Source organism: Asterias amurensis, chromosome 5, assembly GCF_032118995.1.
Source record: "Asterias amurensis chromosome 5, ASM3211899v1".
NCBI classification, from domain to species: Eukaryota; Metazoa; Echinodermata; class Asteroidea; order Forcipulatida; family Asteriidae; genus Asterias; species Asterias amurensis.
The window spans coordinates 23,920,566-23,936,841 of NC_092652.1; the positions used below are offsets into that span (position 1 = coordinate 23,920,566).

The 16,276-nt window shown below is 39.2% G+C and overlaps 1 protein-coding gene across 3 annotated transcripts in view; it reads right to left on the reverse strand.

Moving 5' to 3' along the window:
- The window catches only part of LOC139937696 (uncharacterized), a 36,140-nt gene extending 20,153 nt beyond the window's left edge, over positions 1-15,987 (reverse strand). The window contains exons 1-12 of one of the 3 annotated variants that reach the window (XM_071932971.1): positions 15,857-15,987; positions 10,537-10,607; positions 8,457-8,729; positions 6,922-7,041; positions 6,064-6,189; positions 5,406-5,525; positions 4,391-4,639; positions 3,651-3,899; positions 2,921-3,169; positions 1,544-1,669; positions 850-972; positions 77-211 (exon numbers count right to left, since the gene is read on the reverse strand). In XM_071932971.1, the coding sequence (XP_071789072.1) occupies positions 77-211; positions 850-972; positions 1,544-1,669; positions 2,921-3,169; positions 3,651-3,899; positions 4,391-4,639; positions 5,406-5,525; positions 6,064-6,189; positions 6,922-7,041; positions 8,457-8,729; positions 10,537-10,588 (1,822 nt within the window). In that variant the 5' untranslated portion in view covers positions 10,589-10,607; positions 15,857-15,987. Of the gene's footprint in view, positions 1-76; positions 212-849; positions 973-1,543; positions 1,670-2,920; positions 3,170-3,650; positions 3,900-4,390; positions 4,640-5,405; positions 5,526-6,063; positions 6,190-6,921; positions 7,042-8,456; positions 8,730-9,338; positions 9,431-9,545; positions 9,660-10,536; positions 10,608-15,856 lie in introns of those variants that run through there. The other 2 variants (XM_071932970.1, XM_071932972.1) reach the window with 2 other exon arrangements.
- Between the last annotated feature and the right edge of the window lie 289 nt (positions 15,988-16,276).

Here is a 16,276-nt window from a genome sequence, read left to right on the forward strand (position 1 = left end):
GTAAATAAAAACGTTGGCCAGAGTATCATAGGGCAAAAGAATTGACTAATCAGAAATTTTGAAAACTGCTTCTTACCGAAACAACTTCGTTGGTCAGCTGCAAGTTCATAGCCAGAGATACAACCACAGTTGAAATTGCCCTCAACGTTTGTACAACTCCCTGTTACATTTGTGCATGTATTCAGTGTGTAGTCGTCGCACTCATTGATATCTAAGGGAAGAAAACGGTGGAGGTTTTCTTAAAATGGAGTTTCAAAGATTGGTTTTTGTCAACGCAATGCTGATTTATACACAAACATAGATTTATAGATTTATTGGTAAACAATCATCAAGAGGGATACAATCAAAGTCACATGTGAAAGTTTCAGATGTTTTTTTTTATGCACGTCGCCAGACACACAAGGCCTAAAGGCCACTTCAAGGTGTGGGCTACAATTAATTTATTCCAGAGGCTGTTGCCACCTACTCCTAGGGCTGAAGCAGGGTTACCCCCTTTATAGCCCATATGGATGTAGGCTTGGGTATCATCAACCCGTAGCTTGGCTGGTAGAGCAGAAAGCACTACTTGCTGAGTAGTAAGTATACTTTCACCGGAAACAAAAAATAAAATAATCTATCCATTCTTAGCGAGGGGACAGGGGGTACCAACTGCTTTTATACAAATTAAAGCGTATTTCCAAAAATTTGAACGACAGTTGTGGAGGGAAAATGTTGTAAAACCCAAACGGGGATGTGGGTTTTACATTATTTCCTCACCACAACTGTCATTCCCATTTTTCTGGAAAATGGCTTGGGTGGTCACCACTGGTAGTGTATGGTTTGTCATTTTTTTGCAGTTCCAAAATTCACCTTCACAGTGTGTGTCGTTCAGGGCTTCAAATCCATTGTCACATATACAGGTGTCGTTACCGTTGTCCGAGTAACAAACAGCGTTTTGTCCGCAGAAGTTTGGATCAGTGCAATTTTGAGTAGCTGTAAATGAAACACATACAATATTTTACTTATAAGCCATAATAAATAAAGAAACAGTCCAGCAAATAATAACAAGAATAATAATAATTGTGGCTTCTTATATGCTGCACATGTCCGTCACTCAGTGACGCTCCTGGCGCTGTAGCGTACAGTATTTCCTGCAAGATGTAAGACTACGTTTTGAATTATGAGACCTAACTAACTCTGATAGAACCATGTAATGTTTTACAAGGTAATGTGGCGCAATTTGCTGCAGACTGGACCAGGAACACTGGGGCAAACCACTCCTCTCGGTTCTTTTACATGCGTTACATAACACATGGGACCAACTGCTTCACGCCCCATCCGATGGACAATGCAATGGTTAAGTGTCTTGCTTAAGTGCACAGGTGTCACTGCTGGGGATTCGAACCCACACTCTGCTGATCAGAAACATCTTAACCGCTCTGCCACGACACTCCCACATTAACATCAACGTTTGTGCACTGGGCAGGATCATGCACTCACAGGCTGGCAATGTTGTTATGGTTCTGTTTGGTTCTTATATAATGCAAATATTTGTATGTCCTACCATCACATTGTTGTGTCATCATTGCATTAGGTGTAAAACCCGAGACACACGAGCACTGGAAATCGCCACCAATATTTGTACACTCCTGGTCACAGTTGTCTGTAGAAAGTGCACACTCATCAATATCTGAAAAAGGTCAAATTGTAATAATGTTTACAGAAAGTTAAGATCAACTTTTAATAAAGAATTTTTTTTAATTTAAGTTGTTTTGAAAATATTTGTTGCAGTTCATAGTAGTAAGGGTCACCCATTCGACCAAAAGGACAAATTGTAATCGAAAAGAACAAACAGCACCAATTCAAATCACTCACACACCTTGGTTGACAGAAGCATTTGCTTTTTTGTATATATTTTCATATATATTTTATTGTTATTGTTTGTGTTTTGTCTGTTTTTTTTTTGTTTTTTTTAACAAATCAAAAATAAATCACACATGAAATCTTGAGAATTGACAACTTCTCTTTGCGGTAGTGAAATAAACCTTTCCAATGAGTAATTATATGTTAATTGCACAAAGTGTGTGCGCACTAACATTTCGGATGGCAAAAATGAGGGAACATGATGCTGTTTTGGGGCTTGACGCAGACGCGATTGTCAGCTGCGTAGTGCACATCACTATGGCGTTTGCCAACCAATAGGGTCGGTACCCATGCGTGAATGTAATTAGCATTTCATAGGTAGGGTCTATAAATTAGTTGCAATACACAACATTGACCGCAATCTTTGATGTATTTACACTGAAAAAGTGCACGCGTGTACGCGCTGCGCATAGGTGCTCTTCACCATCCAATTCATCAAACATAGCGACCAACGACGCGTGTTGCAATCTATCTATAAGCTCACTGTTTAACAGTTCAATGCATTGTTTTCCGGGTATAAGAGGTCTTTTCGAAACTCTGACTCCGGCTCCGGTTTGGGCTCCGTCATCAATTATTGGGGCAGTGCGTATATCCCACGGTGAATCCAACGTCAAATGAACCCTGATTTTAAAACCGGAATCTCTTTGAAGCTGAGGTTTTAAAAAGGTTAATCATTGTTTCAATGCCACAAAGATGATAAATACTACACTGCAAAAACGTGGGTGTTAAAATGGACATGGAGTGTTGTCACATAAAAATAATTGTGTATAAAAAAAAAATATTATAAACAAAATAAACACAAATAGGTTTTTATCTAGCGCACCACAAGGTGCTAGATCAAGGGTACATTGCTTCTGTGTCATGTCCACACAAATTCCGGGTCATACTAACGCAGAAACGGGTCAGGCTCTATCAATTCTGATCTTTTTGAGTTTTTGGAGTGTAACTTTGTGTTCAAATACTAGTATAAAACATTGTTGATTTAAGAATCTTATGATGTTCTATCAGAAAGACGTACCAACACAGCTAACTCCATTTCCAACGTATCCAGAGTTGCATGTGCATGTGAAACTGCCATCCGCGTTTGTGCAGAGGGAATTGGCGTCACAATTGTGGCTATTTGTGGTGCATTCGTCAATGTCAACGCATGCCTCGCCGACCTTCTCGTAACCACTGATACATACGCACGTGTAGGAGCCCGCAGTGTTGCTACAATCGCTGTTTGCAACACAGGTAAATAGCTCTGGGTTCTGACATTCATTTGTATCTGTGTGGAGTGGAAAAGAAATATAAGAGGTCTTTTCGAAACTCTGACTCCGGCTTGGGCAGTGCGAATATCCCACGGTGAATCCAACGTCAAATGAACCCTGGTTTTAAAACCGGAATCTCTTTAAGCTGAGGTTTCGAAAAGGTTAATCATGGTTTCAATGGCACAAAGATGATAAATACTACACTGCAAAAACGTGGGTGTTAAAATGGACATGGAGTGTTGTCACATAAAAATAATTGTGTATATTATAAACAAAATAAACACAAATAGGTTTTTATATAGCGCACAAGGTGCTAGATCAAGGGTACATTGCTTCTGTGTCATGTCCACACAAATTCCGGGTCATCCTAACGCAGAAACGGGTCAGGCTCTATCAATTCTGATCTTTTTGAGTTTTGGAGTGTAACTTTGTGTTTAAATACTTGTCTAAAACATTGTTGAATTAAGAATCGTATAATGTTCTATCAGAAAGACGTACCAACACAGCTAACTCCGTTTCCAACGTATCCAGAGTTGCATGTACATGTGAAACTGCCGTCGGTGTTTGTGCAGTTGGCATTGGGGTCACAATTGTCGCTATTTGCGGTGCATTCGTCAATGTCAACGCATGCCTCGCCGACCTTCTCGTAACCGCTGATACAATCGCACGTGTAGGAGCCCGCAGTGTTGCTACAATCGCTGTTTGCAATACAGGTAAACAGCTCTGGGTTCTGACATTCATTTGTATCTGTGTGGAGTGGAAAAGAAATATAAGAGGTCTTTTCGAAACTCTGACTCCGGCTCCAGTTTGGGCAGTGCGTATTTCCCCCTGGTGAATCCAACGTCAAATGAACCCTGGTTTTAAAACCGGAATCTCTTTAAGCTGAGGTTTTGAAAAGGTTAATCATGGTTTCAATGCCACAAAGATGATAAATAATACACTGCAAAAACGTGGGTGTTAAAATGGACATGGAGTGTTGTCACATAAAAATAATTGTGTATATTATAAACAAAATAAACACAAATAGGTTTTTAATCTAGCGCACAAGGTGCTAGATCAAGGGTACATTGCTTCTGTGTCATGTCCACACAAATTCCGGGTCATACTAACGCAGAAACGGGTCAGGCTCTATCAATTCTGATCTTTTTGAGTTTTTGGAGTGTAACTTTGTGTTCAAAATACTTGTCTAAAACATTGTTGAATTAAGAATCGTATAATGTTCTATCAGAAAGACGTACCAACACAGCTAACTCCATTTCCAATGTATCCAGAGTTGCATGTACATGTGAAACTGCCATCCGTGTTTGTGCAGAGGGCATTGGCGTCACAATTGTCGCTATTTGCAGTGCATTCGTTAATGTCCTCGCATGCCTCGTCGACCTTCTCGTAACCGCTGATACAATCGCACGTGTAGGAGCCCTCAGTGTTGAGACAATCGCTGTTTGCAACACAGGTAAACAGCTCTGGGTTCTGACATTCATTTGTATCTGTGTGGGGTGGAAAAGAAATGTGGGTTAGAAATGCAGAGTGAAATGAATCCAATATCTAGACAAGGCTTTGCCAATAGCCCAAAGCACGTACAGAAATGGCCTTGGTGCCCCTGTGATTTTGCTGTGATGCCCTTTGCCAATTTCCAATACAAGTTCACATTTTTCTCTTATTGACCCATTTCACCTGACGTCATCATCAAAAAGATCTTGAATGCGCCATACTGGTGGGCAATTTCACTGTGCATTTTCATATATAACTCTATGCCGTGCGTTATGCAGTGAAGTGTGCATTTGAGGCGACGCGGCGTTAATACACGTAAACCTAACTGCCCACCAACATGGTGAGCGTGGCATCAGTCGCCGCGTGTGACGCGCGTGCAAGGGGTCAATAAGTGGCTCTTCCCAAGAACAAAGTTCAAGGTCTGCTAGATGATCAATCAACAAGGCAAGGTGTCTCATACCCAGAACTGTTACACACACATGCAAGAGCGCTCCCCGGTAGTGTGCACTGGGTGGGAGTTCATAATTTCATGTACATCGACAGACCTTCTTTTGATCATGACGCCACAGCTCCTTTAATCTGTTCAATTTCAGAGCAAATTCTATGAACACATGCATCAATTAAAGCTTTCACTGATGCTAAAGAAAAGAATCTGTTTCAAGTTTTTTGTTTTTTTTTGGGGGGGGGGGGTTGAACAAAAGAACAATTATAAATGATGATTACGGCCATTGGTATTGTTCAATGAGTAACTGAGAGTCTTACCTGTACACATCACACCACTGCCGTAGAAGCCATCATTGCAAGTACAGGTGAATGATCCAACCGTGTTTGCACAGTCTGCATTCACATCACAGGGCGAGCTTGATGAACATTCGTCGATATCTAAGAACGATCACCAACAAAAATTTAAGAAAATAAAATGCTGTCAATGCACAAAATTACATTCATAGGGGATAAACCCTCCACACACAGCCCAGAATCTATAGGTTTTTTTTGTGGAGGGGCGGGGGCACCATTAGGGGAACTCCTGGCCAACTTGCCTTTCCCTTTAAAAAACAAACCTGTTTCAGTGCTCACGATGTGCCATTTACTATTTTTAGTCTGAAGTTAGGGCAAACGATAAATACATCGTTTTTCGTATGGAAAGCTCTTTTGGCAACGTTCGTATAGACAATGTGACCTATGTTTACATTCAAACCGCCCTCTGTTGACAAAACACTCTATACGTCATGTTTCGCCGGGCACTGAGTTGCGCAGTCACAGTAAGATTGCGTACACTTTCTAGCTGGCTGCCAAAACATAAAAAGGTTTTGCCCAGCGGTATGCGCGCGAATCATGTTATGGTTTTCGTGTGACGTCAGAGGTCACATCGTCTATAGCAGCGACATTCGACTGATAAAAACCATAGAGTAAAACTTACCCACGCAAACCGTTGGGTCACCATCGTGTGCGTAGCCAGTGTCGCACATGCAGTCAAAAGATGTAGGCGTATCCAGACATGTGGAGTGTGCACCACAAGAGTCGGGATTGAGGCACTCATCAACAGCTACAGGATAAAAGCAAGGGAAAAGTTAGCGAAAAATTATTCTGGGAAAAGTTAGTGAAAAAATGGTGGCGCCCTTAAGTTATACTACACTCTGAGTTTGAGCAAAGCTTACAGCCCAAGAAAACACAATTTCTTCACACACGCAAGATTTGCAGCTTTTAAAGAAAAGATGAATGAACCAGTCAAAACACAAGCAAATAACCATCTTGGCTGGTAATCTGTTTAGACGATGTGAACTGTGACATCACATCACATGTTTACAAATGAGCCACCAAGCCTGGACGATTTTGTACACCGTACAGCCAAATGGAAGAAAACATAAAATCTTTTATTTTATGGAGATTACACTGCCCAATTTTTATCAACTTTTGATATGATGAAAGGGGGCAAAAACAATCTCAAAACTTGTTCAACTTTTACTTTCATAACTCTTGAATTTATGTTGAAATTATGACACAAAATGTCAATTTCCCCATTTGACCAGTGCAGTATCTTGTCTGCCAGACTAGCCAAAGAATGCAGAAGATCACATAGACTCAAGGCACACACACACTGACTTGTTGTAAGAAAATGTAAGTTCACAAAATAAAATGGTCTTTAATAAACCAGTATTTGCTGTTAAAGCAATCTGTGCTGAAAAGCAGCCCGACTATTTTAAGGTTCAAAACCACAAACATTCCTTGTTCGGTTCTCTTCATACTAGAAAATAAAATAAAATGAACGACGACTTACGAGTGGGAGTCGTTGGCGTGGCTGTTGTGGCCATTAGTGTTGTGGCCATTGTCCCCGGGGCCATTGTTGTCGTAGACTCTCCCGTATCCGATGTTGTCACATCAGTCATTGGTGACGCAGCTTCAGAAAGGAAATCAGTATGTAAAATATTACTAGTAAAATAACACAAACAGTATACGTACACAGTACGTATTTTAACCCTAAACCATTTGATCTTTCTTTACACTTGCAATAAGCATTTTGTATGAGTGGAGTGTGCACCATAACCACTGTGTTCAGCCCCAATTCTTTACAAAAAGAAGCGAGTATGAACCGGCCTTTAAAGGAACACGTTGCCTTGGATCGGACGAGTTGGTCAAAACAAAAGCGTTTGTAACCGTTTTTTATAAAATGCATATGGTTGGAAAGATGTTTTAAAAGTAGAATACAATGATCCACACAAGAGGGGGGGAGGGAGGGGGAGGGAGGGGGGGGGAGGGAGGGGGGGAGGATGTGAGGGGTGCCAAACTGTAATTTTGTACTTTGTACTTTCTCAAACCGTGGGGGAAGGGAATTTACGTCGCGCCTTTTTGCACACTTTTACGCGGTGCCCTAAGAGGAGTTCCGCCACCTCAAAAAGTTCTTTATATCTCTGTGATCGCCCCTATACACTGTGCGCAGTGTGTTATAAGTTGTACTACACTCAAGTCTGAGCATGGAGGAAGAAAATTAGAGGTCTGAGCAAAGCTTACACTTACAGCCCAAGTAAACACAATTTCTTCACACACGCAAGATTTGCAGCTTTTAAAGAAAAGATGAACGAACCAGTACAAACACAAGCAAATACCCATCTTGGCTGTGGAGTGGTAACCTATTTTAGACGAAGTGAACTTAGTGTGACATCAAATGTTTACAAAAGAGCCACCGTGCCTCTACTTGTACTTCCTCCTGCTGCAAGCAGGAGTCACAGACGATTTGTACACAGCCAAATGGAAGAAAACATAAAATCTTATAGTTATATCTTATGAAGATTGCACTGTCCAATTTGTATCAACTTTTCTATTTGATGAAAGGGGGCAAAAACACACATCTCAAAACTTGTCCGGGTTTTAATTTCATTCACTATTGGATATTATTATGTGTAGCCCTGGTGGCAACAGAGGATCGAGTCCAACCTGGGCTAGGATTACTCCTATATTAATAAATTATTATTATAGAACTATTTCGGTTTCGTCCGCTATCGTAATGGGAGACGATAGCGGACAGAACCGATCAAAATAGTTCTTAGAGTAGGCTAGGATATGTGGAAATGATGACACAAAATGTCAACTTTCCCATGACCAGCAGTGCAGTAACCAGTGTCATGCCAGCCAGGCCCAGATAGCCAAAGGCAAAGCAAAGAATGCAGAACACAACAGCAGAAGGTCACACTTGTCGAAATATTAAAAAGCAGCCCGACTGTTTTAGGGTTTAAACGAAACCACATTCCTTGTTCGGTTCTTCCATATATTCATATCATACCTCTAGAAAACAAAATAAAATGAATGACGACTTACGAGTGGGAGTAGTGTCCATTGGTGTCGTAGACTCCGTATCCGATGTTGTCACATCAGCCGTCGTTGTCACATTAGCCGTCGTTGTCACATCAGCCGTCATTGTCACATCAGCCGTCGTTGTCACATCAGCCGTCGTTGTCACATTAGCCGTCGTTGTCACATCAGCCGTCACTGTCACATCAGCCGTCGTTGTCACATCAGCCGTCGTTGTCACATCAGCCGTCGTTGTCACATCAGCCGTCGTTGTCACATCAGTCGTCGTCATAGCTTCAGCTGTTCAGAAAGGGAATAGTAGGCTATGTCAAATAATTATTACTGTAACTTAGTCCAAAGGTAAAATAACACAAACAGTATTAGTTGCGATAACATAACCCTCCTGCCGACGGCGTAGGAGGGTTACGTTATCGCAACTATGTAGCACGCAGACCTTAAGATTAATCCTAAGTTAGGACGAGTCGAGATAAGGACGAGTCCTAAGTCTTTGTGAAATCAACGGCAGGGTATTAAGGGACGTCGCGACGTCCCTTTTTCGGAGTGAAATGATTCAACTGCCTTGAGCAACGGCTAAGAAAAAAACGGACTAATTAATTGTGATATGGAAATATTGACTGCTATGAGGGGCACAGTTAAAATTATATTTTTATAGGCCCAACAAGGTGATGTCAAAACAATGACTATGCCCGAAGCAAAGCTGAGGGCATAGTCATGGTTTTGACATCACCGAGGGCCTATAATTTCAACTGTCCCCCGAATAATAAGCAGTCAATATTACTTTTATATACAAAACAATAGATTCTTCTAATCTGATTGGTTAAAAGATGTCATGAACTGGGCCTTGATTTTGAAGTGTATACAAAAAAGTGTAAGTAACGAATAACTTACCAAAATCTAGCCCTGGGCTAACCAAAATCTAGCCCCATAAAATCGGTCCTGTGGATTGGACCGATTTATGGGGCTAACCAAAATCGTGTCTTTCATTTCGCATACTGTTGGTACAGTTAAAATCCAACATGGGTAAAAAATGTACCGATCCAACTGGGACAACAGTTAAAATTCAACATTAGTCAACGTCAACAGAAACATATTTACATGTGGTTGATTTCATGTGGTTGTCAACGAGATGAAATCTTGCTTCAGCCATTTTACGTTGCGAGTTTGACATGAATACAAACAACCAAATTTCCCACACAAACTACGTTTGGTCGTCGTCTGCGAAAAAAAGTCACAGCTATAGACTATAGTATAGTTCATGTAGTTCGCGCCATGACACGACGAACGTACACAATGCATACACACACATGCGCGACCTACATGTAGGAATACAGTGTGTTGAGACTGATCCATTATTTCCATGGCGGGCATAGTCGATTGCCCCGGGCATAGTCAATATGACGTCATCTTGAAAGAAAAAGCGGGCATAGCTATTTCCATGACTCCCTTTTTAACCAATCAGATAAGAGGATTCTATATGTGAGGTATATACACTCTGTAAAAAAAATTCCCGATTCAAATTTAACATGATCTAGGCCTACTAAAATGATTTATGTTATAAAAACCACACGTCTGTGGCAATTTTTTAGAGTCCTTTAAAGCATGGAGGAATAATTTATTCCTCCATGTTTAAAGACACTGGACGCTATTGGTAATTGTCAAAGACCAGTCTTCTCACTTGGTCTATCTCATCAATATATGCACAAAATAACAAACCCGTGAAAATTTGAACTCAATTGGTCGTCGAAGTTGCGAGTTTCATTAAAAACCGAGTCAAATCTGTAAGCAGCTTCCTAAGGCCAAGTAAAAACTAAAAACAGTTAATCGTCCGGGTTTTTCCAAAAAGAGGATGATGAGGGCCTTTTCTTTCAAAGGTGGTCGCAAGGCATTTTATTTCAAACTGTGCAAAAAAAAATAATTAAGTTTAAAGTCACCACTTACTGACAAGTTCTTAAAGTTGATCTAGAAAACATAGTGTCTTAAGTTGTTAAAATTGTTAAAAAAGATGCGGCCTCAACAAAAAAAAAGGATGAGGGAGGGGACGATTAACTAGTATTATTTTGTATTTGCCCTAATAGGTTGGACATACCTGGACAGGTGAGGGCGCACACCAAGCAGAGGAAGGGAACCCATAGCTCCATCTCGATCAAGAACTTGATTCTTATAAAAAGAAAATGAGAATTAATCAATTTTAGACAATAATAAGAACAGAAAGAGGAACTCGCCCAATGTTCCCAGTTAAACATTATTCTATACAATTAAAGAAAACAAACTATTTTTTACAAGTAAAAAAGAACGTGAAAAGCATAATTTAATTATAGTTTTTGGACCCGCTGTTCAAGCGCGGAAAAAAAACTATAATCAGTTGAGAGCCATGTGGTTAAAAAGCATAATTCGAAAATTACATTTTGAGAAAAGCAAGTAGCTGTTTTGCCATACGAAAATTTAATAAGAGTGGCTGAGATTGAACATGTTATATTCTCATCCATGATAGTCGTGAAAAAAAATCCATCATTTTACCCAGAATTTATCTATAAAAGAAACCGGGTTGGCTTGTGTCATGGAAGGGCCTCAATTGTGTCCCTATTTATGAGGGGCCGTTTATGACTAAATGAGCAAACCCATATATAAGAGCAAAACTGTTAAATATATTTGTGTTTGTCATTTATATTTGAGGTTTTTGGTCCTTTATATATATTTGCCGTTGATCCTTTATATATTTTCGGTGGTCTTCTATATATTTGTTTTGATCATTATATATTTATTATTTTGCTCTTAAATATATTGGTTCGCTCTTATATATGGTTTTGCTCCTATATATACGGGTTTGCTCCTTTATATATGGTTTTGCTCCTTTATATATAGTTTTGCTCCTATATATATGGTTTTGCTCTTATATATATATGGGTTTGCTCTTATATATATGGGTTTGCTCATTTAGTCATAAACGGCCCCTCATACCTATTAAACGGCCTCTCCCCAAGGGCTATCAATCAAAAACAGCTAATAATAGTTCTCCTCCAAATTATAGTCACGGAGATTTAGCGCTCTAGTGACCCACAATGATGAACCTCTGGGTGGGGGAAAACCCCCATTGTCCTTAGACAAAAGAGCCAACCAGACATCTTTGATATAGCCCTATATACGGGAAGCCTGGCAATAAAATACAATAAAACGCCTGAAAAGCACCACAGAAAGTGGCAGTTTGAAAAGAATTTCATTGACAGTCGGGAATTAACTAAAAATTACCACAATGGAATTTGTTTGGTCGTTCCCATGGTCACCGAATAAATGTTGCTAAAACAACTTCAGATAAACAGCTTAATAATTAGCCGTTGCTATCATGTCTCCAACAGAGATTGGGGGGGGGGGGCTCGTTATATCAAAATCGAAAAGGCTTTTTGTTCCGTAAGTATGATCTCAACCAAATATTAAATAACTTTTTGGGGGTTTAAAAAAACAAGTATGCACAAAACTACAACCCTGTTAAAATTTGACTCAATTGGTCCTCGAAAATAGTGAAAGAAAAGTCACAGACACCCTTGTTGCACAAGTTTGTGTGCATTTTTTTTCAAATGTACTCCCTTTATTTAATTTATTGGTTTCGAGTCAAACAGCCGAAGGAGTTAGAGGAATGCATGATTAAGTTCCTTTCCCCATTGTGTTTTGAATATCCGGTTGCCAACTATAACAACAAAATATTGTTTGTAAATGTTATTGGTTGTTGACAAATTACTCTCGATGACAACTGTTACCCGCATCAGCGTCACGACTACCACATGCGGTGATCGGTGGCAAGTTCAATGACTAAGAGGTTGTCTTGCCTTTGTCAAAACAGACCTTGAATCGAATCGAACATTCTTGGGACAGGGTTTCTTTAAAAGAAACTGGAAAATAAAACTAAAAACTAAAACTGGTAATATTTTCAAAGACCAGTCTTCTCACTTGGTGTATCTCAACATATGCATACAATAACAAATCTGTGAAAACTTGAGCTTATTTGGTCGTCGAAGTTGCGAGAGACTAATGGGAAAAAAAAACACTTGTTGGACGAATTTGTGTGCCTTCAGGTAGGAATAAAAGACTGATGGTGTTTTTTCTTTCATCATTTATCCCAACTTCGATGACCAATTGAGCTCAAACTTTCACAGGCTTGTTATTTTATGCATGTTGAGATACACCAAGTGAGAACACTGGTCTTTGACATAGTACCAATAGTGTACATTCCCTTTAAATATATACTAAGATATGCAATAACCATTACAAATCTGACATTTTTTTATCAAACAGCCCTATATATTAATTATTGCGTTCATGTTGTTATGTATCAATGCCTTTATGTGTATGGCGTGCGCTCTGTGAATATCGAAAGTAACGTGACATAGATAGCGTCGCTTGTCTGTGATTGGACAATCCACAAGATTGACAACAATACGCACTAAGACATTGACCAATAGACACTCTCGGTTTGGGTTGAACTTAACATAATGGGCTACGTGCATTGACTCACTAACCATCTGACTGCGTCACTGGTAGGTATTGGCAACAAACAAAACAAATCAACCTCATTAAGCAATTAACACTTATTCAGAAAAAATAGTCATAATTATTATGAGGAGCTATTTTATTTGCTCAAATTCTATGAATTTTGCCTGCTTGAATGAGGAATTCCGACAACTTTAAGTAGGCTTACGTATCACACTGTACACAGATTGAGAACTATTGTTTACGGTGGTTAAAATATTGGACTGAAAAAGAAGAAAAAAAAAAGAGAAAAAAAAAACACGCTGGCATAGGCCTATACCACAAAGAATAAAAAACAAAAAATTAAGATAATTTTGAGTAAATTATGTCGACCAAAGGGAACTTCTTTAAAACTTGTCAACGTGTTCCGAATTACCCGTTGCTGGTCTTAAAGGCAGTGGACACTTTTGGTAATTACTCAAAATAATTGTTAGCATAAAAAACTTACTTGAACAAGCAATGGGAGCTGTTGATAGTATAAAACGGCTCCCTCTGAACTAAAGGAGTTTTTCACGAAATTGATTTCGAAACCTCAGAATTAGATTTTGAGGTTTTTAAATCAAGTATCTGAAAGCACACACATCCTTGTGTGACAAGGGTGTTTTTTCTTCCATTATTATCTCGCAGCTTCGACGACCAATTGAGTTCAAATTTTCACAGGTTTGTTATGTTGTGCATATATTGAGATAAACAAAGTGAGAAGACTGGTCATTGACAATTACCCATAGCGTCCAGTGTCTTTAAACAATATGCCTCACTGAGCCTATATAAACATTCTTTTGAGCAATAAGTTTGAAGGAAACAAAACTTATTGAAATATTTTCGTTGAGCACATTTTTTCTCTACACGCGTGTCTCGAAGCTTTGTGTGAGCCTGGCTTCTTCATAGATATAGAATATCTATGGGCTTCTAAGCATTGTATTTATTCTGGTTGTGAAGCCAAGGACTCTCAGAAAAGCGAACTTAGTAACCAGTAAACCAGAGTGGATACGAGACAAGGAAGGATTTTTTTAGTGTTTAGATGTGGGAGGAAAACTCCAGATAACCATTCCGCGGAAAACCTCAGGTAAGGACTGAAACCTCAGGTAAGGACTGAATCCACTGAGTGCCCCGGGGATTCGAACCGGGACCCTAGAGGTGGACGGCGAGGAAAGATACCACTTCATCACCAACCCACCCTTCACAATCACATCATAAAAAGAAGAACTACACTAGTGGTAATGAAACAGCTTACACGCACGTCCATTTTCACAATTGATTTAGGAGCGGCTAATCCCCTACGCAGTTGAAAAGCTACAAATTGCAAAGGATGCGATTACGATAATGGTCGAGTAACAGCCATTATTGTACAAGGGCGTCTTTTGGCTGCCAGCCATCTTTATCAACCCTATGACCATGAAGCAAAGCCATAGATTAACAGATTTTGTTAGCTGGGCTGGAAGGGGGAGGGGACCGGAGGAGGGTCCTTAGTAAAACCCTCATTGCTACTATATAGGAGAGAACCTGTGGCCGATTTAACAAAGAGCTTACACTCTCAATGGGAGGGATTTAAAAGTTAATCCAAAAGGAGTGTTTATTTTTTTAAAATTAAATCCCAAGCATTTAAAACTCAAATCTGAAAAAAGAAATGGATTGGTCCCTAATCAAAATACTTTGGATTAACTTTCAAATCTTATCCATTTAGAGTGTATCAATCTAAATTGCAAGTCATAGTGTGATGTTTCATTTGAAAACACCATGGTGATACTAAAAACCCATCTTAAGATGAATCTGATTAATTGCTTTGTGAAAATGCGCCCTCAAAGGGCCGATTTCACAAAGAACGAAGATAGATCTTAACTTCAAATCAATCATATAGTTGCTATAGGTAACGTGTGATGTCACAAACAAATCACTATGAATCTTGGTGTCTTGTGAAATTGGGCCCATAAAGCAGGAGTTGAACGCCGCTTAAAGGCGTGCATCCTTCAACATTCAACGACCGGTAAAATGACCGACTCGAGGAAGAATTGAAAGTAGGCAATGATTTAGTGTATGTAAGTACAAGAATTAAAGGGAAGGTGTACATTTGGTAATTGTCAAAGACCAGTCTTCTCACTTGGTGATTCCCAACAAAAGCATAAAATAACAAACCTGTGGAAATTTGAGCTAAATTGGCCATCGAAGTTGCGAGAAAATGATGAGAGAAAAAAACACCCTTGTTTGACGGATTTATGTGCTTTCAGATAGGAATAAAAGACTTCTGGCAAGAAGTCTTTTAATAGTTTAGTGAGAAATTACCTCTTTCTCAAAATCTATATGCTACTTCAGATTTGAGGGAGCAGTTTCTCACAATGTTTTATACAACCAACAGCTCTCCAATACTCGTAACCAAGTCAGTTTTTAAGTTGATATTTGTTTCGAGTATAGTTACCAAACGAGTACCTTCCTTTTAAAGAATAAACAAAAATGAAATAAACATATGCGAATTAAGTTAGAATTGCGGTGTGTTAGTCTACGCGCATGTTAGTAAATAAATCACTTAAAACTAAAGAATCATAATAAAGCCTATCATTTGGGCATTTAAACCCTCAGGGAAATAATGTAGTTTTTAAACACGACAAAAACACATGACCAACAAATTAATTTCAGTACTCATAATTTGAAGTTTGGTTCGTTTCTGTAAAGTGTTTGTATTTTTTTTTGCAACAAACGCAATGAAGTTATTGTGTACAGTCTCGCAGATTGTCTTCTTCAACTTCTCCCCCCCCCCCCCCATTGTAACATCCATTCTAAAACGGGAGTCAAAATATGGTGACAAAATGTATTTCAAAATCATATTTAACACACAAATTTTAAGTATGGCTAAAAATAAAATAAACAAATATATAAAAAACGCATCTTACCTCTGCAATTGGCTCCAAATTCAGAATCGGGGTGTCCGTGTTATCAACTTCAAAAGTCAAGAAAAATTGTTGATTGTTGTAAGTATGTGCTTGTCCGAGAGTTTGTGCACACGTCCAGCGATCTCAAAAACGATTTGCTAAAATGAAATTTGGTGTACGAGTTGCTGAATTACGCCCAAATAATCACTCAGCTTTCTCCTGTTGCTATGTTTGGCGTTGGTATGCCAACGGTAATTAACAACCGAATCGGTTCAGTAATCATTTTTAAAAGAACACTCCATCTGTCATTTTTTTCTTGTTTTTTTTCACTTGTCAAAAGCTTTTTGTGATTTGGATGGCAAGCGTTACTGAAAGGGAAAGAACTTTATTTGCTTACGGTTGTTCGGTGAAGTGTGGCAGGCCGCCGAAAAGGGTCAGCTT